Consider the following 25,000-nt stretch of genomic DNA (forward strand, 5'->3'; position numbering starts at 1 on the left):
TCTCCTCAGACAGCTCACGCAACATCGAGCGCTCACACCAGATTGGACTCCAGTCAGGACAGCGCACGCACACACACACACATGCACACACACGTGCACACACACACACGCACACCAGACTTTCTCTTCCATTCACATGCAGGTTAGTAAAAGGCAGCGTGCACGTAGATCACTGTCGATCCTGTGCGTTGGCAAAAACCTGTTGACCTTTAATCATATTACTTCATCAGTTGGTGAAAATCAGCAGAGACTGACTGGACGAGCACACGTCCATCTGCCCGTGTGTCTGTCTGTCCATCTGCCGCATGAAGTAAATTAGGCACTGCTGACGGGAGCCCGAACAGATTTAACGACCCAAAATGTTCCTGCGCTCCATCCTCCACCTTCCAGCCGGAGTGATGTCAGCGGAATCCAGGATCGTTATTGTCAATGTCAGTAAATTCATCCATCTTCCAAACAAGCTTCATCAAAGTAGCATTGAACCGGAGCTCAACCCAGCCCACAAAAGATGGAACGTTGCGTTACAAGAGACATAAATTCACCAAACACTACAGAAAATATGAGTCAAATCAAAGTCCTATATACATTGGAAGTTAGAAATCTGCTTCTTTGGGGGAAAAGGATCCAAGTTGGTGCTGTGACTGATCCTTAATCGACTGTCAGTGCAAATCACCTGCGTGAGTAGAAATCCTATGGCGGCATCTCTCGCTGAGAGACATGAAACCATAGCAACTTCTTTGGTCTTGCTCTTATGAAGTGGTGACTCACATTGGCTTTTGTCTTTAACACGTGTGGACATATTTGTGCACAGAGACACAGTGACACTGCAGCAGACCTCTGGAGCCCACTCTGTGTACATTAATACTCAGCGGCGTGTCTCAGTGACCAGCGGAGAGGTGGTGACCCACAGCTGAGGAGTCGCCCTGTCATGTGACGGTTAAATGGAACGGCGCCAGTGTCTCCCAGGTCAGCGCTCTGGGGGTATCATCATCAGTGTGCGGCAGAGTGTTTGATTTAATGAAAAGCAGCGAGCGGCCGCCTGCTCTCCCACCGCGCCGCAGCACTCATCTGGAAGCAGGAAGTAAACAAATAATGCCACAGGCCAAACAGCTGGGGATGCTGGGCTGTGACACACACACACACGCACACACACACACACACACACACACACACACACACACACACACACACACACACTCACACTTACACACACACACACACACCAGACGCTGGATTTTCTCTTATCCAGAAAACGTCAAGTATTAACTCTGGGGTTTTTCATCCTATGACACTGGTCCACTTCTCTCCGGGATAAATCGCCATGGTAACTGACTCTGGCTGTCTCACCTGCTCCAGAGCAGGTTATGTTCTGGATAAGCGGTCAGAGCTCCGCCTCCCGACCAATCAGGTCTCTTGGAAAATGCCCCGCCCGTTATTAAAAGATGGTGATTGGCGCTGAGCTGCAGCAGAGAGGAGAAATTAATCTCGAACTATCGTTTTCACATAATAAAAGAAATCCTGGTCACTGAAGCTTTGAAGGATGTTTTTGTTGTCGACTTGTTGCAAGTCTGTTTTTCTCCATCAGGGTTGATCTGGAAGAGTTAATGAGCTCACCTGACAGAACTGCAGAGACATGAATTCATGGAAGCAGAACTACTCCTGTCGCCACGGTGATGGATTCATATTCTACACTGGGTTGAACTCCCGTGTTGATAACCTGCTTCGTAGTAACGGTGATCAGGATCTGTGTACGGACACAGTACGGTCATGTCAGTGTGACCACATTGATTATTTTAGGTCAGAAATGTTTTTATTTGTTCTTTGTCTTTTGAGTTTCAGAACTTATTTTCCATGATCAATAAGAATTTTAGTGAATACAAACCAAGAACAGGTCGCCTGCGTGTTATTTGCAGTCAAGCGAAAGACGAGGTCAGTAAATCACATTGGAACTGAAAATGTTCGACAGACATGAAACTGACTGCAGTTGATTCTGAGTTTAACGTGCAGCTTTTGTCTTTTTGTGAAATAAGGGGCTCCAATTCTCAGAATTGCTTTACAATCCTAATTTGGCCCTTTGGTCCATGTAATAGTTTTGGTGGACCTCGCCTAGTTCAAAGTATACTGAGTGTATACATGTCACTAGTTAGTATGTAAAAGTGAAAACTACAAATTTGATCAAATGTTCTCACTGCCTGAAAAGGTGACACACTAGAATAAGTCTTTCAGTCCTTTTGAATTATTCTATTCTGGTATACTCTTATTACTGTGACAGACTGGCGATTATTATTATTATTATTGTTATTATTATTACTATTGCTGTCAAAAATAACACGTTAATAAAATTTTAAGATTTGAAACGTATAATCCATTAAGAAAATTTAACGTAATTAAAGGAACTTTTCTTTCTTTCGTTTTGTTTTAGTTTTTTTTGCTCCCTTCCCGGAGCAGCAGCGTCTCTGGATGCAGCAGCGTGACTCCACAGCAGCAGAAGACCACTGCAATTACATTAAGGCAGAAAGTTTCACTTTAAAAAAAATCCCTGACAGCTGATTGAGAAAGTAAAAGTCATTAGTTTTACTTTGTAAAGCTCAATTTAATGACCACATAAGTAACTCTGCAGCTAAACAGCGGGTTGCCAGGTTGGCTGACCAGGAGCCTCCACACTGCTGAACCTGGAGGAAATACTGGTTAAATATTCATTTATACTCTCTCGCTTTCCCTGGCTCTCCTCTATACTGTGTGTGTGTGTGTGTGTGTGTGTGTGTGTGTGTGTGTGTGTGTGTGTGTGTGTGTGTGTGTGTGTGTGTGTGTGTGTGTGTGTGTGTGTGTGTGTGTGTGTGTGTGTGTGTTATTATGTATAAATAGCACATATAATGTTTCATACACACTGACTTTAAAGCCTAAAAGGCTCAACCTGGGTGGAAATGTATTAAATTCTGAATGCGTTTTGATAAATACTCTATAAAAGGTTTTTTGTTTTTTTCCCAGAAAAGAAAAGGACTGCAGAACCGTGTTTATGTGATTTTCAAAGCACAGTTGGTGGTGGTCTCAGACAGTTATATCTAACTATTCCATACTGTGCTTGTCAAAATGGACCCATTATGACATCCGACAGCAGTAAAAATACCCTTCTATTCTGAAACGGGAAGTTTTCATAAAGTAACCTGAAAATAAAAAACAACAACACATTTTTATACTTTCCGGTTGGTGGTACTAATGTTGGGGAGAATCTCTAGACGGACGAGAGATCTAATTATTTGACACTGCTTTCAATCAGCTGCTTGATTTTCATGTTTTTATCCTTACAGGACAGGACAATAATGTTTCACAAAGAAAAGGATTCATTATTTGATGTATTTTGATACCGTGGGTGAATCCTTGGTGACCTGCTGCTCTGTGAAGACATTAGAAGTAAACAGTTTGAAGGTTCAGCTCAGGAGCACAGAAAACCAACTCTTCTCTCCCACCTTTGGACGTGTTCTTGAGTCACTTCAACCCTGTAAACCAGAGTTTTTCAACCTTTTTGAGCCATGACACACTTTTTTGTTTGGAAAACTCTGGAGTCACACCTCCACCCGGAAATGTTAAACTCTGTAGCCTCTATTAACAATATAACGTCTTTCTCATCAAAGTTTTATCAACAGGAATCCAGTAAATCCTTTTTTTAATAGTGCCTCCCTCAGTGTGAAACCTGGACCTGATGGATGAAGAGCTGAGATCCTGGTTTTCAAAAACTTCTCCATCACTGTCACTGACACAGTACTTTGATACAAGATGGTAGCAGGAGGTGGAGATGAACCACACTGACGTCTGTCACTTTACATTTCACCGGCAAAGTTCTGTGCTGCCCTCTAGTGGTGAAGAGTATTTATACAGGATTACTCTGCAACACACTGTCGCTGTGAGAGCAAAGGTTTTTTTAGAAAAAAAATGTGAAATGTGATAATTTCCCCCGGCTCAGCTGACGATCTGGAGGAAACACCAGAGGGTGAGAAACTCTGCTGTAAAGAATCAAACATGGGTTTGCTTTATTGGCTGAAGAAGGTTATTTGGCGCTCAGACCCCGGCGGAACACGGAATAAAGTTACGAATGCATGAAAAGGCAGATCTCGGATTAGTCTGGACACTGGTGGAGGCCAGGATGAGGCCTGAGGCGAGCTTCACGTTGCCTTTAGAACCACGCCGTCGTTTCTAAGTGTTTCTAAAACAGGGAGAGGAAACCAACCGAACCACGCGAGCGACTGTGAGCGAGGAGCAGAGCTCACCTCATCCACCGCTGAACGACGCAGGAGTTGAAGGTCACGGGCAGTTTTCACTTCAGTCTTTGTTCCGTGGAGTTTGGGAGGAGCTTCGTGGGGTCGGGGGTCGTCTCTCTGCCGCTGCAGCTCCGCCGGCTCAAACCCAGTTCGCAGTGCTGAAAACAGAGCAGGAGGTTGCAGGGAGAGGAATGGAGTTCATTAGAAAGGAAGGGAGGACGGAAATATATCCCCGCAGCTTTCGTTACCTCGCTCTAATTGTAACCGGAATGAATCGGGAGTAGTTGTTGCCTCAATTACTGTGGAAAGACGCATTTATTTGAAACTTCCTTCTCGGAAATGGATTGCTCTCCTGGGAGCCCGGCTGGCTCCGTTTGCTACTTGGCTCATTTTTTCTCCGAAAGCAAATGACTCTTAAGGCAAAATAAATCATTAAAATATATTTGTTTCCTTTGTGTTTCTTCCCCCCGCAGGTCTGATTCGCTTGCAAGAACTTATCAAGGCGCCGTCCCGCTACAACATCCGCTTAAAGATCCGACAGCTGCCGGCGGACACCAAGGACGCCAAGCCGCTGCTGAAGGAGATGAAGAGAGGGAAGGAGTTTCACATCATCTTCGACTGTGGCCACGAGATGGCCGCTGGGATCCTGAAGCAGGTTCATGTCTTTCTGTTAATATCCACATGCAGATGATGCAACACTCTTCACATCAAGGTCAACGCCTCAGCACAACCCAGACTGAGTACCGTATGTTCTGGAGTATAAGTTCCACTGAAAGAAGAACAAAAAACATGTAAATCACATGTAAATAGGCGTTTTCCACCGTCAACAAGGAGGCGGGCCTTAAGTGGTTTCAGAAAGTATAGTTTTCGCCCGTCTTCACGACAAACCGGTGTAAAGTACCACTTCGTAAATGTTCCATTTTCAGTGGTTTTGTCGACGGCTTTGTGTTTTCACCTGAAACCATTTTGGTGTAAATGTTAGGAAGTAACAAAAGTGAACAAACAAACTTTGTATTCTTGTTTTGCCCCCTTTTTCAATATCCATAGTCTAACGTCTGTTTTATCCAATGTCTATTTAATCACTAAATAGTCTTGTGACCGGCGCTGTTAGCATTAGCATTCATGCCTTGCTGGAATCACCTGTGTGCCGTCGTGGTTATTATCTGGAGCTGCTTGTGACTGGAAATACTTTAGAATTTCAGCCTCTAAACCACAGCAGCCTTGAGAAAAGAGGGTTTTTTTTTTCCAATCTTCCTCTTGGTTATGTGGAAAGCTCACACCACCGACAGGAGCTCCTGGACGGCTTTACACAGAAACTCTAACTGAGAATGTGCAGGGCATGGCCGTTTTCTATTTGAGTGGAGGAACTCCATTAACACGCCTTCATATTTCTCCAGCTCGTGGGATGATAAAATATTAAAGACAACATGATTCAGCCCCAGAACTCTGTCACTCTCCCAGGGTTCTTAATCAATGCCTGAATGGTAGATTGCGGGGGAAGGTCAAGGACACCTTCCATTAATAATGTCAGAGAGGAACCCTGCTAATGGGAAGTAATGAAAGCCATAAGTATCCTGCTCTGATGTTCTCATTATGTGACACACCAATAAGTTAGCGGCTGTAAGCTCTTCATTAGCTGTCAGCCAACCCCCACAATCCTGCAGGAACAGGAAGAACTCTTTTTAAATCACATTCTGTGCTTGTCGGGCTGTTTGGGATCGACAAGTTCAATTGGACCAGGAGCCAATAAGGTGATGGGGAGTGGTGTGTAGTGATCACAGTGATCACAGTGAAAAGGGCAGTTTGCAGTGTTCCACTGCACTCGTGTCACTGAAGCCACTATGACTGAGGCTCAAAGTGACATCAGCAGTTCAAATGAAAAACAATGGGCAGGGTTTTTCTTTTTAAGTTTGCTGTAGATTGTGGTCCGTGTGACATTTGCAAATAATATAATTAATGCAATGTCAGTGCAGAAGAGGGGTCGGGTCCTCCACGTGGTCTCTGCCCACCTCCCAAGAAGGTCCTGGACTCCACTGTGGGACAAACAGCTTGACATGTAGCCAGGAGGATCATTAACGAAGGGCCTTTACATTTGTAGATTCTGAAAAACAAAAAACAAATTGAATGCATTGGGACCAGAATTGTAGTTTAAAGCCCATGAAAGTGTCAGCGGAGACTCAGGCTGGTGCTTTTAGCTGCATGCTCTTCCCCGTCATTTACGCCTCTTTGTTTACCTGCACATGAGAGCATTTCCACTTTACTTTCTTTTTGTGCAGCCTGAGTAGACCGACCTGCTGAGTCACAAACACATTCCACACACACTCCAGCTGTTGACTTTGTGAATGCTGCGGAAAGAGACATTTGCTATCACTGGTTTCTAAATGTGACTTTAAGTGCCGAGGCAAAAAAATCAGACACATCTTTTTTTTCTTTTTTTTTTTTCTGTGTTGTTCAAATCTGTGATTTCATTTTGAAATGTAAGAGCCGGTTAGCTGAGCAGGACGCCGAAAAAAAGTGTAGCTGAATAAGCCGTGAGAGGTTTGTGGCACTCGGCTGCCAGGACTCTGTGAGTCAGCAGTGAGTGGGCGCTCCTCACACTCAACACTGACACCTTCCCAAGGTTCAGCCGCCACTCTCTATTATCCTCCCCTACCTGTTTGATCACCCTCGCTGCCCTGGCCTGATCTGGGATTCATATAGGTTTAGTGAGTCTGGCATCACCGCACAGCGCCGTGACAGGCTGGCGTGGAGCCAGCACTCTCTCACGCCGGCCGGGTGATAATAGAATATTACACAGCAAGGTGATTCTGCTTTAAAATCTCATCTCCAAGGTGCATTTCTAGAGACAGATTTGCCTTGGTTAATGGTGAGAATGAGTACAAATTCCCGTTAGTGAAGCTGCTACAGCTGCTTGGTGAGGAGAGTCTGGCTCATGCTGAGTGTGAACATGGCAATAATCCGGTTTTCATGTAAAAGTTTATGTGTCTGACCACTTCTAACAGAAACCACAGCTTCAACGGGAGAATGATGTCGTTCCACTATTGGGGTTTTACGTTTCGGTATGAACACATTGTTCATGTCTCTATTTAGCTGCTTAGTTTGATGCACAACAACAATGTTTATGGTCAAAGTATTACACACGATGACTCTACTATAAGATAAGATAAGATAAGATACGATAAGATGAGCCTTTATTGATCTCACAAAGGAGAAATGTACTTGTTCCATTCTGCTCTTAAGGACTCTTGAGTAGGAAAGACAAGAAATGTGCAAAGAATAGAGGAATCTTATATACAATGACAATCAAGAACTCTAAGGACCAACAAATTCACAGTAAGAGTAATAATAAGTAGATATAAAAAAAATAGGACTAAAAAATAAGATAAAAATCACAAACTATAATAAAGTATAATAAGTGCCAAGGGGAGCAAAATATACAGCAAGATGAAATACAAGGAAATTAAACTATGATGGTCATACTATCCATGTATGACTATTGTTTAGTTTGGTTTACGTTTTCCCAACCTGGGGTCCAGGTCTCCATGGGACTTGTGTGTTCTGTGGTTGCATTCAACATCTAAATGTCAAATAATCCACTTCAAGACACGTTTGACTATCTAAAGAGCTCGTTGTGATATTTGAAAACACTGCGTGTTCATCTCATAATGTCCAGCCCTCGTCTTGGAGGTCATTCTCTCTCCAGCCCTGCAGGTGACGTGTTTTACTACCTGATGGCGTCTCCATCCCAAAGTATCTCAGTTCACGTACAGACAATTCAATATAAACTAAACTAAACTGTGTGAACTCAAACTCCATCCATATCCTGAGGAGGAAATCAAGTCTGAAAGTCAAACACTTTCTCCACTTTACATTCCACTTCGTACTTAAAAGGCGCTCCACTTCTGCACATTGGCACAGAATGTGCAGCAGTAAATGCAGGTTTGCCCAGTATACTGTGTACTTCCTCCAGCGATGTGTTAACACATCCATCTGTGCCGTGACACAGACGTCTTTACATCCTCTCCTGCTCGTGACCAGATCCTTTACACCTTCTCCAGTAAAGTCTGTTCCAAGTAGAAACACTTCAACTCGTCATATTACAGTCCATGTTTGTGTTTTCACACGAGCATCGCACCTCACAAGCTGGTCTGTTTTTACATTCTCTTTTTTTTTTCTTTTCTGTTGGTTGGGGCCAGTTCAACTAAACCGCGGCTCCCAGAATAATCCCCCACGGCGACGCCACGGCGACGCCACGGCGACGCCACGGCGACGCCACGGCGACGCTCCTCTCCCTCAAGGGACGGCGTCTTCTACGCAAATGTTGCCCGTCGACAGCATCGTGCACTCTTCCTCTGCCGTCTTGTCCTTTCTGCGCCAAACGAGTGATGAGACTGAGCTGCTTTATTTGCCTGTTTTGTCTTTTTTGGGGTGGTTGTTTGTTTGTTTGTTTTTCCCCCGGGCGCCTGTGGCTGCAGCAGTGCAGCAGAAATGTATGCCTCCTCACATTACACGGCGGTCCCAGCAGCCGTGCAGCCACACAAACAATCGTGTGTGTGTGTGTGTGACAAAATATTATATCTGTCTTCCTATTCATTTCTAAATCTCTCTCCTTCTGCTTCCTCCTCTCTCTCTCTCTCTCTCTCGCTCTCTCTCTCTCTCTCAGGCCCTCGCCATGGGGATGATGACAGAGTATTATCACTATATCTTCACCACACTGGTAAGTAGAGAACGATGCTGTGCTGCACAGCCACTTTGTCATCAGGTCCAACCCACAGTTTCATGTCCTCATCAAGATTTCTTGCAATGTCCCCCCCAAAAAATGAGATGGCTCTCATCATCTGTCTTCATTTTTTAAAGCCATTTATTTTACATTTATTTCTGTGGATCAATCCCTTCTCCCTCTTCTTCTGCGGTGTTATCCAGAGAAGATGATGGCTCACTACTTTGTGACATCAAGATAACTGCCCTTATTTCTTTTTACATGTTCGTGTCTTTCTTTTACTCAGGTTTCTTTTTTTCTCCCTTTATGTCCTCGTCATCTCTTCTTTTGTCAATTCTCGTTCTTTCTTCCAAATGTAATCATTTTCTCTTGTTGCATGTGATCATACTTTCCTCCTCCTCATACTTTTCCCCCCCTGCCGAGTCTTTTTGACTGCGTTCTCTTACGTGATCGTTTTCAAAGCTGAAACAAATAAAATGTTATATTTTGATCCAGTTTGCTTTGAATTTGTTTCTAAATGTCTGTTGTAGGACGTCTCTCACGCAAGACATTACATCTCAAGGGGTTAGCCTGTTAATCAATAAATAAATGAAATAAATTAAAAACATTTTATGCACAATTTTTTAATTTAGCATGTCGATAATACCATCGTCCCTCGTGTTCAGACTCAACATCTTCCAGGAACTTCCTGAAGTCTTTGAATTCATTGTGGTGAAGAGTTGTGTTTTCGTAAACGTCCAACATGTGAAGCTAGCCTGAGCGTGGCGACGTCACAGGTTGGTGCAGGTTAATGTCCAAAACGTTGGCTTCCTGTGGTTGGTGCAGATTAATTTTCTTTCTGTGGAGGCCTGATGTGTGACGGCTCAGTAGCTCCAACTAGTGGCAGGTGCTGACTCTCCATGAATAGAAGACTGAGCAGCAATTATTTCTGTTGATGTTTAAACCAATTAGCAGATTACTCTTACCCATCCAAAGTGGTCATATACATAATTTCCTTCCTAAAGGAACCACTAATTATTTAGTCTTTGCTGTTGTTGGGTGGACTCGATATAAAACTGCTGATATTCTACAGCGTGGCTATGTTTGGAATGGATATTTGTCTGAATCGCTCACTTCCCTAATTAATGCAAAACTAATTGTTTTCACAAGTGTCCTGCAGAAGCTCTGCAACTGTGTTCTGTCGAAGAAATCTCTATCTTTGCAGAAGTAACCTGGCGTTCTCCCAGCCGGGAGCATTTGATGACAGCAAAGCTTGGCAAACAGCCGGCGATGTAGCGGTGGGGCGAGAGGTAGTGAGCCACACTTGGCATCCAATTTGTGCTGCTTGCCTTCACTGCTGGAGGATAATGAAAAATAACAACTGCTAGGAATTTGGTAATGTCATTCATTATTTCGTAATTATTTAAATTTCTGAGCTGTTCGCTTACTTTAAAGCAGACTTCTGCCGCTGCCGGCTGTCGGAGACGACTGGCCTCAAGTGACCTGCCTGCCTGTCGGTGTCGTCGTTTCTTTGTCACGGAGGCGACGGCGTGAAACAGAAGCCGGCCGCCTCCATTCATCGTTCAGTCAACGCCAGAACGCACACATCCCAATTCATGGGTTTTTTGCAATGTTTCCAATATCTTCTTCATCGAGCGTCCTCAGAGTTCTGGAGGGACGTTACGTGCGTCAGTGGCAGCTTCTTTTATTTGCTCACTAAACGTTCATCAGGAGGAAATAAAACATTTCAATAAGGGCTTAAAATATCCACCCACTTATTAAAAACCCATTTTTTTTTGTCACGGCTACAAATTTACATCAAGTTTTGTAGAAAACACCTTAATGAGCCCAGGTACAAAGTCGTGATTCGACTCTGCAGGAGCATTATTGGTCGAATATTTCTGCATAATCGTGCCCTTGATTGCATAAAAGCCCCATTTGACTGTGCACATCATTAAAAGGCCAGACGCACAAATGCATGCACGACTCTTCCTTCGGCGTTATCCCGCGCTGCCGTTCTGCCCTCAGTTCCTGTTTCAGGTCAAAGATTTGACGGCTATTAAAGCTGCAGCCACTCTTCATGGTGAAGAGGCAGCTCATGTTGTCTGGGATCAAAACATCGCCTCCCCCTCCGTCTCCTCTCCCCCTCCTTCCCCCCGTCCTTTTCTTTTTTCATGTCAAACTTCTTTCAAATCTGAATTCTTCAGCTTGTCAACTGTTTGTGCTTTTCATCACGGTGAATAAAAAGGGATAATTTTGCAGTTTGAAATGAAGCCTCTAAAGATGCACGCTTTCTTTCCTAATCCATTCAGCACGGCACAATTTATGCAACATAATTAAATATCCCTCTGGTGATTTATTATTTTTTTTGCTCAGGAAGATGAAACGTAAAAATACAAACAGTGAGTGAGAGAGGGGTGGACGGGGGGGGGGGGGGTCTTGTCACTTCCCACTGCTGTGTTTGGCAGGAGGAGCGTCCAGTGCTGACAGCCTAATTCTCCCAGCAGAGTGAACAACACGGCCACACTGAGGACACATATGGCGGCCATTTTCCTGCCAGCCTTCTCTTCACTCTTCACTTACCTTGCGTTAACTGCCTCAGATTGTGACCATGGTCTGATCGCCGTGGCGATAGCAGGCCTCACATCACACTTTTATGAAATGTCTGGTGATATTTACCAGTCGCCTGCAGGACATTTCAGCTGACATGTATAATGGATAGAGCCGCAGATTTTCACAAATAGACACATATTCACATCAAATGTATTATAAAACATCTTTATATATATATATACACACACACACATATATAAGCTACATGTGATTTTCTGATGTTTACGCTCTACAAGTCTCCTGTGTGCAACAATTATGCTAAACCCAACCATCACACTGCAATTCCTTCTTACAGCCAATTCTTAATTCATTAATCATTTAATGTATTTAGCATTTTTCTTAGTGAGCTACATAATCAAATTCTCACGCAGTCACTTTGTTTGCTTTTAGACTAGCATTAGCTATCGGTTGCTAACTTGATTGGCTTGTTGTAAACATCGGCTTCAAGGTTGACTCACAAGATAAAGTAGTCACTGCAAAGTCAGTAACTTTTTAAAATGTCCAGTAAAAAGCCAACAATATCAATGTGGGTGCTGGTTTTAATAAGGATTGGCAGGGGACTGACTGAACGTCGATGTTTGATCTGCTGGGTGTTCTACAGGCAGTAAAGACTCTTTCATGTGATCAACACAGGGACGTTTTCTCTATTGACTCAGTTTGGGAGGTTTTTAGTGTTTGTAGGTTTTAGTGTTTCTCCAGTCGACCTTCCGTGGACAAAATCACCATGAGGCGTTGAGGTGTGGTCTGGTTGACGGTCCTCTCTACCTTTTCATGTTTGCCTCTTGTTGAGATGATCATTATACTAAAGGTGTTTTTTAATAGTCTTATTGATGACTTCTTCCCAATGTGTGATTGTTATATATCCTGTGTTTTCAAACAACCTTGAGCCTTACTCCAGCTTCTTCCATGCCATGGCATTCCCTCTGCTTCACCTCCTTTTCTTTGCTTGCAGGACCTGTTTGCCCTGGACGTGGAGCCTTACCGATACAGTGGCGTCAACATGACGGGCTTCAGGATCCTCAACACGGAGAACAGCCAGGTGGCCTCCATCATCGAGAAGTGGTCCATGGAGCGACTACAGGCTCCACCGAAGCCTGACTCTGGTCTACTGGACGGCTTCATGACCGTGAGTGCCACCGGCTCAATGACGGGACAAATGAATGAATGAATGAATGCTTTGTGCTCAAACTCTTCCGTCCACACTGTCAATAGTTCCGTGGGCACGTTGTTGGAAATGACTTTCCGTGACTCAGCAGCCACACTGGTCACCTTGTGTGAGTCACTGCAGGCCGTTTCCCATCATCACACCCAAAATGTACTTAATTTGCCCTTTTTGATTGCATTTGAACCCGACGTGATCGACGTTAAAGCGTCTTGCACTCTAATCCGCCGGGGTCATTTAGACATGCTTGTAAATCACGAGGGACGAGGTGAGGCATTTTGAAACTCGGCGTTGATGATTCTCTCCATTAGACGGCAACAATGAAGGAGTGAAGTGGGTTCGTGACATGACATTCAAAGCCTGTAGTGAGATAATGTATTGTAATCGTCGACATGGAGTCGTACTCTGCTTCGGTGTACTTCGCACTAAGACACGATTTCACAATCGCTACTGAAAGAAAAATGGCCTTCCTGGATTGATTGTGACTATTTCTGGCTGGTGTGATGAAAGGTAAAGTGTTTCAAAGAGTTATATTGCTGTCAATCATTGTCTGTGACCATATCTATTCAAAACACACATTTTTCACAAGCGCTTCTGTTACAGGTTCTGCAGTCAGTGAAATATTCCTTTTCAACCTCATTGTGTGTTACAGATTAACAAATACGTAATATACATGGTTTAATCCTGTAGTTCTTTGTTCTAGATGATGTGTGTGTGTGTGTGTGTGTGTGTGTGTGTGTGTGTGGGGGGGGGGATCCTGACTGTTTCCTGGAGCTGGCTCCAGGATAATCCACCAAAGCCTTGCATATTTGCCAGTTGCTCCATTTTGCTCCCATCTAACGGCCTGGATTTTGCAAATATGAAGTCATGATGAAATACAACCTTGTTCTTGACAGACTAGAGCAGCCAGAGTCACGACGCCCAGGCTGGTTGTTCTTGACAGACTAGAGCAGCCAGAGTCACGACGCCTCGGCTCCTTGTTCTTGACAGACTAGAGCAGCCAGAGTCACGACGCCTCGGCTGGTTGTTCTTGACATACTAGAGCAGCCAGAGTCACGACGCCCAGGCTGGTTGTTCTTGACAGACTAGAGCAGCCAGAGTCACGACGTCTCGGCTCCTTGTTCTTGACAGACTAGAGCAGCCAGAGTCACGACGCCCAGGCTCCTTGTTCTTGACAGACTAGAGCAGCCAGAGTCACGACGCCTCGCCTCCTTGTTCTTGACAGACTAGAGCAGCCAGAGTCACGACGCCCAGGCTGGTTGTTCTTGACAGACTAGAGCAGCCAGAGTCACGACGCCTCGGCTGGTTGTTCTTGACAGACTAGAGCAGCCGGAGTCACGACGCCTCGCCTCCTTGTTCTTGACAGACTAGAGCAGCCAGAGTCACGACGCCTCGGCTCCTTGTTCTTGACAGACTAGAGCAGCCAGAGTCACGACGCCTCGGCTGGTTGTTCTTGACATACTAGAGCAGCCAGAGTCACGACGCCCAGGCTGGTTGTTCTTGACAGACTAGAGCAGCCAGAGTCACGACGTCTCGGCTCCTTGTTCTTGACAGACTAGAGCAGCCAGAGTCACGACGCCCAGGCTCCTTGTTCTTGACAGACTAGAGCAGCCAGAGTCACGACGCCTCGCCTCCTTGTTCTTGACAGACTAGAGCAGCCAGAGTCACGACGCCCAGGCTGGTTGTTCTTGACAGACTAGAGCAGCCAGAGTCACGACGCCTCGGCTGGTTGTTCTTGACAGACTAGAGCAGCCGGAGTCACGACGTCTCGGCTGGTTGTTCTTGACAGACTAGAGCAGCCAGAGTCACGACGCCCCGCCTCCTTGTTCTTGACAGACTAGAGCAGCCAGAGTCACGACGCCTCGCCTCCTTGTTCTTGACAGACTAGAGCAGCCAGAGTGACGACGCCTCGGCTGGTTGTTCTTGACAGACTAGAGCAGCTGGAGTCACGACGCCTCGGCTGGTTGTTCTTGACAGACTAGAGCAGCCAGAGTCACGACGCCTCGCCTCCTTGTTCTTGACAGACTAGAGCAGCCAGAGTCACGACGCCTCGGCTCCTTGTTCTTGACAGACTAGAGCAGCCAGAGTCACGACGCCTCGGCTCCTTGTTCTTGACAGACTAGAGCAGCCAGAGTCACGACGCCTCGGCTCCTTGTTCTTGACAGACTAGAGCAGCCAGAGTCACGACGTCTCGGCTGGTTGTTCTTGACAGACTAGAGCAGCCAGAGTGACGACGCCTCGCCTCCTTGTTCTTGACAGACTAGAGCAGCCGGAGTCACGACGCCTCGCCTCCTTGTTCTTGACAGACTAGAGCAGCCAGAGTCACGACGTCTCGGCTGGTTGTTCTTGACAGACTAGAGCAGCCAGAGTCACGACGCCTCGGCTCCTTGTTCTTGACAGACTAGAGCAGCCAGAGTCACGACGCCTCGGCTCCTTGTTCTTGACAGACTAGAGCAGTCAGAGTGACGACACCTCGGCTGGTTGTTCTTGACAGACTAGAGCAGCCAGAGTCACGACGCCTCGCCTCCTTGTTCTTGACAGACTAGAGCAGCCAGAGTGACGACGTCTCGGCTGGTTGTTCTTGACAGACTAGAGCAGCCAGAGTCACGACGCCTCGGCTCCTTGTTCTTGACAGACTAGAGCAGCCAGAGTCACGACGCCTCGGCTCCTTGTTCTTGACAGACTAGAGCAGCCAGAGTCACGACGCCTCGGCTCCTTGTTCTTGACAGACTAGAGCAGCCAGAGTCACGACGCCTCGCCTCGTCTTACCTCGACTTCCCAGCGATCCTGTGAGAGTCAGAGCCCTCGGTGCCCTGAGCTCCAAAATGAGTGTGAGTGGCGATAAGAAGAGCCGGTGTCACTGTGATCTGAAGCCTCTGTGATCAGAGCACACTGCCTGTAATAACAGTTCCTCCACGCTGCTTTCATACCACTCTCTTATCTGGGAACTCTGCCAAAAACCGTCAAGCCACCAGAGACATGGGAATGAGAAGAAGCGAGCGCACTGGGGGGGGGGGGGGGGGGGGAAGGAGACGAGGAGGATGAATGGAAGAGAGAAGAAGAGGAAGCGAGTGGAGGACAGAGAGTGGGAAGCACCAGTGAAATCAGAGCCCTTGTTTGATTCCCAGAGCGACATGGAGGTGTTAATGTTGGATGGCTGCAGAGCTCCGTCTGATTCCAGCTGGAAAACCCCGGCGGCAGCAACATGTTGGTCCTGATTGAAAAGCGTGGCTCTCCTCTGGGGGAGACGAGACCCCCCCCCCCCCTCCTTTATTCTCCCTCCTTCTCCTCCAGCAGAGGCAGAACCTGCTGAGTCATGTTTGTGGGTTTATATCGGAGAGTGGGTGTTACTCAGTTTAAGCCCCTTTTGTTAGATTTGTGGCTCAATCAATAGTTTCCCACTCGAGACCTGAAATGGACCGTGTTTGTAATAAGTGGACATTTTTTTTTAAAAACACTGAAAGCTCAGCGTCGGCCGCCGGCGGCCAGCAGCGGCCGACGCACCGTGTCCCCGAGTCAATCCGACGTCTTAAGTCCTCACAAGAGGAGACGGAACGGGAGGGAAGTCAAAGCCCTTCCTATTGGCTGGCTCACGGCGAGCCTCCAGCCCGCGGGTTCTTCTTGGACCGGCGACAGGAGGAGATTTATGCGTACGAGGAGTGTGCTGTGACCCTGCTCATCAGTGAATTAATGGCATTTGAGTTTGAAGGTGGGGATTGATTAATTAGACAAATGGCAATCAGTCAGCAGCTAATGCATATTGACATGGTGAAAGGTTCCGTAAACGTTTGATTAACGGCTTCATTTGTGTGCTGTATTTACGGTTTTGTGTGCTTAAGCAGTGAACTGCTGACGTGCTGTAACTTATGGAAGTGCACATCGTGATGGATGGCACTGAGGGAGCTCCTCTCACATCGCACCTCTTACTTTTTCTACTTCTATTGAGGAGCAGATTAAGAGGTAATGATAATAATAATGTTGGTGTTCAGGCTTCCCTCTTAATAACATGTAAGGCTGCTGCTGTCCTTCGTTCTTGGCTTTGAGATTCTCCTCCTTTCAACAATCAGGAGCTGAAACTAAACATGTGATCCGTCCTGTTAGAGGAAGTTTAGCGTGTGTAGTGAAGGAATATAGAAGTTAAACATTTGTTTTCTGTGAGACAAGTGAACATATTGTATTCAGTTGTGTTTCTACACAGCTGGGATTCCTCCCACTGCTAAAGTTGGGAAAAACAAAGCTCTTAAATCCTGTTCGGGGACTTTCCACATTGGTCGGCGACGTCTCCTCAGCGCTCCACTCTGCAAACACATGGTCAAGCTAAGATAAGAGGTCAGAGGTCACTTTGTCCCCCAGAACGTGGAGCTCTGAGAAGAACCAGTTTGAAGCAGTTTGGGAGACAAAGGAATATCAACGTCACCATAGCAACGCAGACATCACCAGGAACTGACCAGTGTGAGTTGAGGTGTCGTATGTAAATGTGTAAATATGAACCCCGCGTTGCAGCGGGGCCCTTCTTCACTGTAGACCCAGCCTCTATACTGGGTCTGCAAGGAAGAACGGTCCGAGCTCGTATTACGCAATCTCTGATATATGGAATTTTGTAGCATTATGTAATCTGATATATGCATTTTTGTAATCTCTTGTTTGTGTGATTATTAAATCCACTATTGAAGAAGTTACCTGTGTTCCTGCCTCTCAGGATCAAATGAACACGCAGGAATTCAGGGGAACACGGGAATGAATTCTAACAGTACGACACAACTGCAGTTCAGTTCCTAATGCCAAGGAACATCGTCATACCCCAATCATAATCTGTGTTTTGAGTCTCTCATATGGCGCTTTGGTGAACGTGTGTAAACATCGACACAAACAGCTCTCTACTGCCGCCACTGGTCAAAGCGGACACGACGCCAGTCTAATGTGTGATCGTTGAAAAGAGCAGCAGTTCCTTATAGTTTGCTTATAAATGTTCAAGAATATTACACAATGCACTCTAAATTGTTCAGACATGTCGAGTCAGCACAATTACTGCCACAATCATCCCTTTACAATTACATTCAGCCCTTTAACTGTTTCAATTATAATTCAAAGATCATCCAAGTATGTCGTTTTATTTTAACCGACCCAAGTGCTCTTTGGTGCAGAAACTTTACCAAACGACAGTTTTTAAATGTATTTAAAAAGCATTGATTGACAGTACTTTTAAAGAATAAGAAGTCAATAATTCGGATGTTAGCAGGATGGGAGATTTATTTTTGTTTGAAAATAAGATAAAGGGTATTTTTTTACTGAGAATTTTTTTTCTTAATTAATGAGATGCGTCTATATATTAAATTCAAGAGATACCTCAGGAAAAGGTGGTTTTTCCATCGTTAATATCAATATTTTTTTTCCTTTTTTTAATTTAGTTTTTCACATAATTTATCTTTTGTAATTAAGGAACATGTTTCGTGTGTTGGGCACTGGAAACATTAGATTTCACCGGCCAACCTGCTGTACTGACCTCCCTCCACTGGAGCTTGACAGACAAATCTGCCTTTTGGGAATTTTTATATTCCAGGTGTTTCCCTTTTGCTGTGCCGGTCAGTCAGTAAGTGAAACATCTGTACCGAGGACCCGCTGAGGTTTAGAATTCTTCAAAGTGTAGGAATCCACTCGAGGAGGACCGCAGGACGCCCCCCTGCTGCTTTTAAATTAGTGCCTGTGTAACTTGTCAACTTTCTACAGAAGTACTTCAAAATGTCTTTCATGAGGTTACACCATGTTGAGAGTATTTTTTTTTTTTAATCCGTTCACATGGAGATGCTCACCTCGATTACCTGCTTGAGCAGCTCGCGTCTGCTGATCCGACAGGCCGGGCGGCTCAGCCCGGCTCGGGGCGCAGACCCGGATCCCTGCACATCCCCCCGCGCCGCCGCCTCAGATGATGACGGCCGATTAAATAAAGCCATGAAGTTGTTTTCCTTCTCCGCCGTCAGTCTGCGTGTGACAAATCACGTAAACCGATTCTGCACCTCGTTCCTTCATGCTGCCTTCAATTAATGTGGCGGCGGAGAATCCCTCGCCCTCCGCCGCGGCTTAACACGCACAACCAGAGTGACCTTACAAGCTCCATGCTCTCATTAGCATAATGTCTGTCCTTGTTAATTGCCTGAGCTGCTGTCTGATTCATTGTGCAGAATTGAAACAGGTTGAGGGAAGAAATGACTCGGGCACGACTGTAATTTCGCCGTTTATCTCTTTGTTGTAAGTTGGGAGACAGAGACGTTAGCTTCTGGCTGACCCCTCCCTCGTGAAGGTCGTCTCTTTGTTTGTTGCGGCGCCCAAAACACAGTTTGGTATTCAGGAGCCGCGGCGGCGCCGCTGAATCATTCCCGTCCTCGTCGTGCGATAAATATGCTGTACCTGTGGCTACATTCAAATGTGATGGAAAGCTATTTCCCTTTTTTGACAGATATCATTTAAAGTCTGATCCAAAGCAGAGTTATATTAATAGAAAAAAATGGCGCAGCAGCATCAGACACATTCCAGGAGTCGTCTCCTCTGATTGTGGCTCAGGCAGCATGTGGCGGAGATAGCATGATTTATACCAGGGATATGTTATTGAATGGCAGGAAACTCTCCGCAAGACAGAGCAGCCAAATATGCAATCGCTGCTCTGCGTGTGTGTGTGTGTGTGTGTGTGTGTGTGTGTGTGTGTGTGTGTGTGTGTGTGCGTGTGTGTGTGTGTGTGTGTGTGTGTGTGTGTGTGTGCGTGTATGTGCGTGTGCGTGTGTTGCATATATTTCATATTCAAATTGTGAACTGCTAAAGTGTTTCCAGCATGTGCAGAAAGTTCCCAGCTTGTATGAGACGAACTTCACGTGACGACCAGTTGAAGCTCGGAGAAAAAGTTTCTCTCAAATATCCTGAAGTTTCCGTCCATCGTCCACACGGAGCGAACACCATGAACATTTCACCTCGTATGATTTATTATGCTCATGGTGATCATTTAGGTCTTTGTTGTGTTTTGGACTAATGAGTTGCTCTTTGAGGAAAATGTCTGTGACATAAAGACTCGGGACGTTTTCAACCGTCTCACCAGTTCGTTGAACCTGAAAAGAAGCAGCGATCTCACAGGTTCATCTTTCTCATTCCCCTGAAGCTTCATCAGCTCTTTTCCCGCTGAAAACAAATATGATGGAAAATACACATTTTTTTAAACTGAATGTTCAAGGTTTGATCTTCTATTTTGAAAAATCCAAAACACTGTGTTACAAAATAAAAATAAGTGAATGAAAAGTTTTTTTTTTGACTTAAATGTAATTTGTATTCAGCTCTGGAATTCTTTTGATACAATTCTTTATTTTCATTTCTATCTCTTAAAAATATTTTTTTTTAAATGTAGGTGTTACTCTTTTAACTTGCAGGTTTAATCTTTTCAGATTAAGATCTTATTTTCTTTCATATTCAATTCCTGTTCTCAAGTGTGTTCAACTCTCTTTCACTTTCAGATCATATTTTTTCAGGTTCAAACTTTTGGCCCCATTCTGGCGAACATTCAGTTTCAAAATAATTGTTTTTAATCACATTTTTTTTGAATGAATGAACAAACCTTTTAGCCTGGATGGAGCTCCGGAGATGGAGCTCTGTAGCTGGAGCTCCATAGATGGAGCTCCGTAGATGGAGCTCCGGAGATGGAGCTCTGGAGATGGAGCTCTGGAGATGGAGCTCCAGCTATGGAGCTCCGGAGATGGAGCTCCATAGCTGGAGCTCTGTAGATGGAGCTCCGTAGATGGAGCTCCGTAGATGGAGCTCCGGAGATGGAGCTCCGAGATGGAGCTCCGGAGATGGAGCTCCGTAGCTGGAGCTCCATAGATGGAGCTCCGTAGATGGAGCTCCGTAGATGGAGCTCCGGAGATGGAGCTCCGAGATGGAGCTCCGGAGATGGAGCTCCGTAGATGGAGCTCCGTAGATGGAGCTCTGTAGATGGAGCTCCGTAGATGGAGCTCCGGAGATGGAGCTCCGGAGATGGAGCTCCGGAGATGGAGCTCTGTAGATGGAGCTCTGTAGATGGAGCTCCGGAGATGGAGCTCTGGAGATGGAGCTCTGTAGATGGAGCTAGATGGAGCTCCGGAGATGGAGCTCCGGAGATGGAGCTCCGGAGATGGAGCTCTGTAGATGGAGCTCTGTAGATGGAGCTCCGGAGATGGAGCTCTGGAGATGGAGCTCTGTAGATGGAGCTCCGGAGATGGAGCTCCGGAGATGGAGCTCCGGAGATGGAGCTCCGGAGATGGAGCTCCGGAGATGGAGCTCCGGAGATGGAGCTCCGTAGATGGAGCTCCGTAGATGGAGCTCCGTAGATGGAGCTCCGGAGATGGAGCTCTGTAGATGGAGCTCTGTAGATGGAGCTCCGTCATCGCTGCCCACTTTGCTCGCTCGTCGTACTGCTGCTGAGACCTTCACGTTCAACACTCCCGTCTTCATTAAAAAAATTTAAATAGTCCTTTTGTTGTCATATGTTGTAGCAGTTTCGTCACTGGACGAGTACATTTGGACTTATCTCGATTTAACACTATATCTATAATTATTATAACCCTCAAAATCAAGAAGCTTCACCTACGCTGTCAAACTGTGGCGCCCCCTGTGGAGCGGTTCACTGTTTGAGAATAATCAAGAAACTTGCAAGTCTTGTGCAAATCATTTATGAAACAGATGTCATGGTAATGTCTCAGGTTTCGTGAATTTGAGAGGTTTTGGGTGTGATTTCCTGCCACTGTGTTCGTTGGATGAAAAACTCCTCAAGTACACATCCTCCTCCTGTTCCTTCTTCATCACGGAGAGCCTCTCATCGCAGAACAACTTCTCAACAATACTTCATTTCAGTTTGCAACTGAGACTCAGACTGGTGAAAATAATGGAGAAACCTGTGCTTTTTTACTGAGAAAAGAATGAAAGAATATTACGACCCAAATAATCCATGATGAGACGTGTGCTGTGTTTTCATCTTGTTTTGTTCTCGCTGTCCTTATCTCAGAAATACATTGTTAGAGTGTGTGTGTGTGTGTGTGTGTGTGTGTGTGTGTGTGTGTGTGTGTGTGTGTGTGTGTGTGTGCTGGAATGGGACGGAGCTGTTGGAGGATTGAGAGCCGGGCTTTTCGCCTCGTTTCTGTTCCAACCTGTCAGTCACGTCGTCTCGCCGGCCTGAGTGGCAGAGCCGGCCGGGAAGCAGCGCCCCGCTCTGTTTCCGGGCGTGAGCCGGTGCAGGGTCGTCTCCCGGGGTCCACGGGGTCCACGGGGTCCACGAGGGCGCCGACCCCGGGCCGGGGTGGAGGTGTGGGAGCAGCAGGGCTGCATACTGAGGAGCTTGAGTTTGATATCCACATCGTGCTTCGCCCCGCCGCTGCTCTTCCTGCCACGTTGTTGGCCGAGGCCCGACCAGGACGCTTCTGTCGCTCTGAAAGGCTTCCAGGGCTTTTGTCTGCAGTTCAAGCCGTTTGAAGGAGTTCTCGTTAGGGAGGAGGCTAATATTTGGTTATTCCACATTTTGGCTGCGACTCCCGCTGCACTGGGCTCTGGGACGGCGCCAGCAGACCGTGCCCTCCTCCGCCTTTCCATGAGGCTTCTCTCGGCTTAGTTCATTCCATCTGCCTGTGTGTGTGTGTGTGTGTGTGTGTGTGTGTGTGTGTGTGTGTGTGTGTGTGTGTGTGTGTGTGTGTGTGTGTGTGTGTGTGTGTGTGTGTGTGTGTGTGTGTGTGTGTGTGTGTGTGTGTGTGTGTGTGTGTGTGTGTGTGTGTGTGTGTGTGTGTGTGTGTGCATCAAGCCGTCTCTGCCTCCCTCTCTCTGGCTGGCGGTCTTGGACCTGGCGCCGCTATTGTCCACATGCCGGGGAAAGGAATTTGGCTGTGACGTGTTTCTGGGACATTATTCTGGCAGCTGCGGTCGGTTCTGCAGAGGCAGGGGGGCGGAGGGGGTGGAGCGCTTCTCTTGGCAGGGTGAGGCGGAGGGAGTCCAGGGCCACCGGTTCACCCAGAGGGAGTCCAGGGCCACCGGTTCACCCAGAGAGAGTCCAGGGCCACCAGTTCACCCAGAGGGAGTCCAGGGCCACCGGTTCCCCCAGAGGGAGTCCAGGGCCACCGGTTCACCCAGAGAGAGTCCAGGGCCACCAGTTCACCCAGAGGGAGTCCAGGGCCACCGGTTCCCCCAGTGGGAGTCCAGGGCCACCGGTTCACCCAGAGAGAGTCCAGGGCCACCGGTTCACCCAGAGAGAGTCCAGGGCCACGGGTTCACCCAGAGGGAGTCCAGGGCCACCGGTTCACCCAGTGGGAGTCCAGGGCCACCGGTTCACCCAGTGGGAGTCCAGGGCCACCGGTTCCCCCAGAGGGAGTCCAGGGCCACGGGTTCACCCAGTGGGAGTCCAGGGCCACGGGTTCACCCAGTGGGAGTCCAGGGCCACGGGTTCCCCCAGAGGGAGTCCAGGGCCACGGGTTCACCCAGAGGGAGTCCAGGGCCACGGGTTCACCCAGAGGGAGTCCAGGGCCACCGGTTCACCCAGAGGGAGTCCAGGGCCACCGGTTCCCCCAGAGAGAGTCCAGGGCCACCGGTTCACCCAGAGAGAGTCCAGGGCCACCAGTTCACCCAGAGGGAGTCCAGGGCCACCGGTTCCCCCAGAGGGAGTCCAGGGCCACCGGTTCACCCAGAGGGAGTCCAGGGCCACCGGTTCACCCAGAGGGAGTCCAGGGCCACCGGTTCCCCCAGTGGGAGTCCAGGGCCACCGGTTCACCCAGAGAGAGTCCAGGGCCACCGGTTCACCCAGAGAGAGTCCAGGGCCACGGGTTCACCCAGAGGGAGTCCAGGGCCACCGGTTCACCCAGTGGGAGTCCAGGGCCACCGGTTCACCCAGTGGGAGTCCAGGGCCACCGGTTCCCCCAGAGGGAGTCCAGGGCCACGGGTTCACCCAGTGGGAGTCCAGGGCCACGGGTTCACCCAGTGGGAGTCCAGGGCCACGGGTTCCCCCAGAGGGAGTCCAGGGCCACGGGTTCACCCAGAGGGAGTCCAGGGCCACCGGTTCACCCAGAGGGAGTCCAGGGCCACGGGTTCACCCAGAGGGAGTCCAGGGCCACCGGTTCACCCAGTGGGAGTCCAGGGCCACCGGTTCACCCAGTGGGAGTCCAGGGCCACCGGTTCACCCAGTGGGAGTCCAGGGCCACCGGTTCCCCCAGAGGGAGTCCAGGGCCACGGGTTCACCCAGTGGGAGTCCAGGGCCACGGGTTCACCCAGTGGGAGTCCAGGGCCACGGGTTCCCCCAGAGGGAGTCCAGGGCCACGGGTTCACCCAGAGGGAGTCCAGGGCCACGGGTTCACCCAGAGGGAGTCCAGGGCCACCGGTTCACCCAGAGGGAGTCCAGGGCCACCGGTTCCCCCAGAGAGAGTCCAGGGCCACCGGTTCACCCAGAGAGAGTCCAGGGCCACCAGTTCACCCAGAGGGAGTCCAGGGCCACCGGTTCCCCCAGAGGGAGTCCAGGGCCACCGGTTCACCCAGAGGGAGTCCAGGGCCACCGGTTCACCCAGAGGGAGTCCAGGGCCACCGGTTCCCCCAGTGGGAGTCCAGGGCCACCGGTTCACCCAGAGAGAGTCCAGGGCCACCGGTTCACCCAGAGAGAGTCCAGGGCCACGGGTTCCCCCAGTGGGAGTCCAGGGCCACCGGTTCACCCAGAGAGAGTCCAGGGCCACCGGTTCACCCAGAGGGAGTCCAGGGCCACCGGTTCACCCAGTGGGAGTCCAGGGCCACCGGTTCACCCAGTGGGAGTCCAGGGCCACCGGTTCACCCAGTGGGAGTCCAGGGCCACCGGTTCCCCCAGAGGGAGTCCAGGGCCACGGGTTCACCCAGTGGGAGTCCAGGGCCACGGGTTCACCCAGTGGGAGTCCAGGGCCACGGGTTCCCCCAGAGGGAGTCCAGGGCCACGGGTTCACCCAGAGGGAGTCCAGGGCCACGGGTTCACCCAGAGGGAGTCCAGGGCCACCGGTTCACCCAGAGAGAGTCCAGGGCCACCGGTTCACCCAGAGAGAGTCCAGGGCCACGGGTTCACCCAGAGGGAGTCCAGGGCCACCGGTTCACCCAGTGGGAGTCCAGGGCCACCGGTTCACCCAGTGGGAGTCCAGGGCCACCGGTTCCCCCAGAGGGAGTCCAGGGCCACGGGTTCACCCAGTGGGAGTCCAGGGCCACGGGTTCACCCAGTGGGAGTCCAGGGCCACGGGTTCCCCCAGAGGGAGTCCAGGGCCACGGGTTCAC

General features: G+C 48.2%; 1 protein-coding gene across 1 annotated transcript in view; it reads left to right on the forward strand.

The window, feature by feature from the left end:
• Window positions 1-25,000, forward strand: part of LOC308133904 (glutamate receptor ionotropic, kainate 2) — a gene marked incomplete at its 5' end in the record, with an annotated part of 304,935 nt that overhangs the window by 118,964 nt on the left and 160,971 nt on the right. Inside the window, 3 exons of the mRNA XM_080501449.1 lie at window positions 4,730-4,911; window positions 8,920-8,973; window positions 12,521-12,694. Of these exons, the coding sequence (XP_080357575.1) occupies window positions 4,730-4,911; window positions 8,920-8,973; window positions 12,521-12,694 (410 nt within the window). The remainder of the gene's footprint in view (window positions 1-4,729; window positions 4,912-8,919; window positions 8,974-12,520; window positions 12,695-25,000) is intronic.

This window comes from Blennius ocellaris (genome assembly GCF_963422515.1).
Source record: "Blennius ocellaris genome assembly, chromosome: 8".
Classification (NCBI taxonomy): domain Eukaryota; kingdom Metazoa; phylum Chordata; class Actinopteri; order Blenniiformes; family Blenniidae; genus Blennius; species Blennius ocellaris.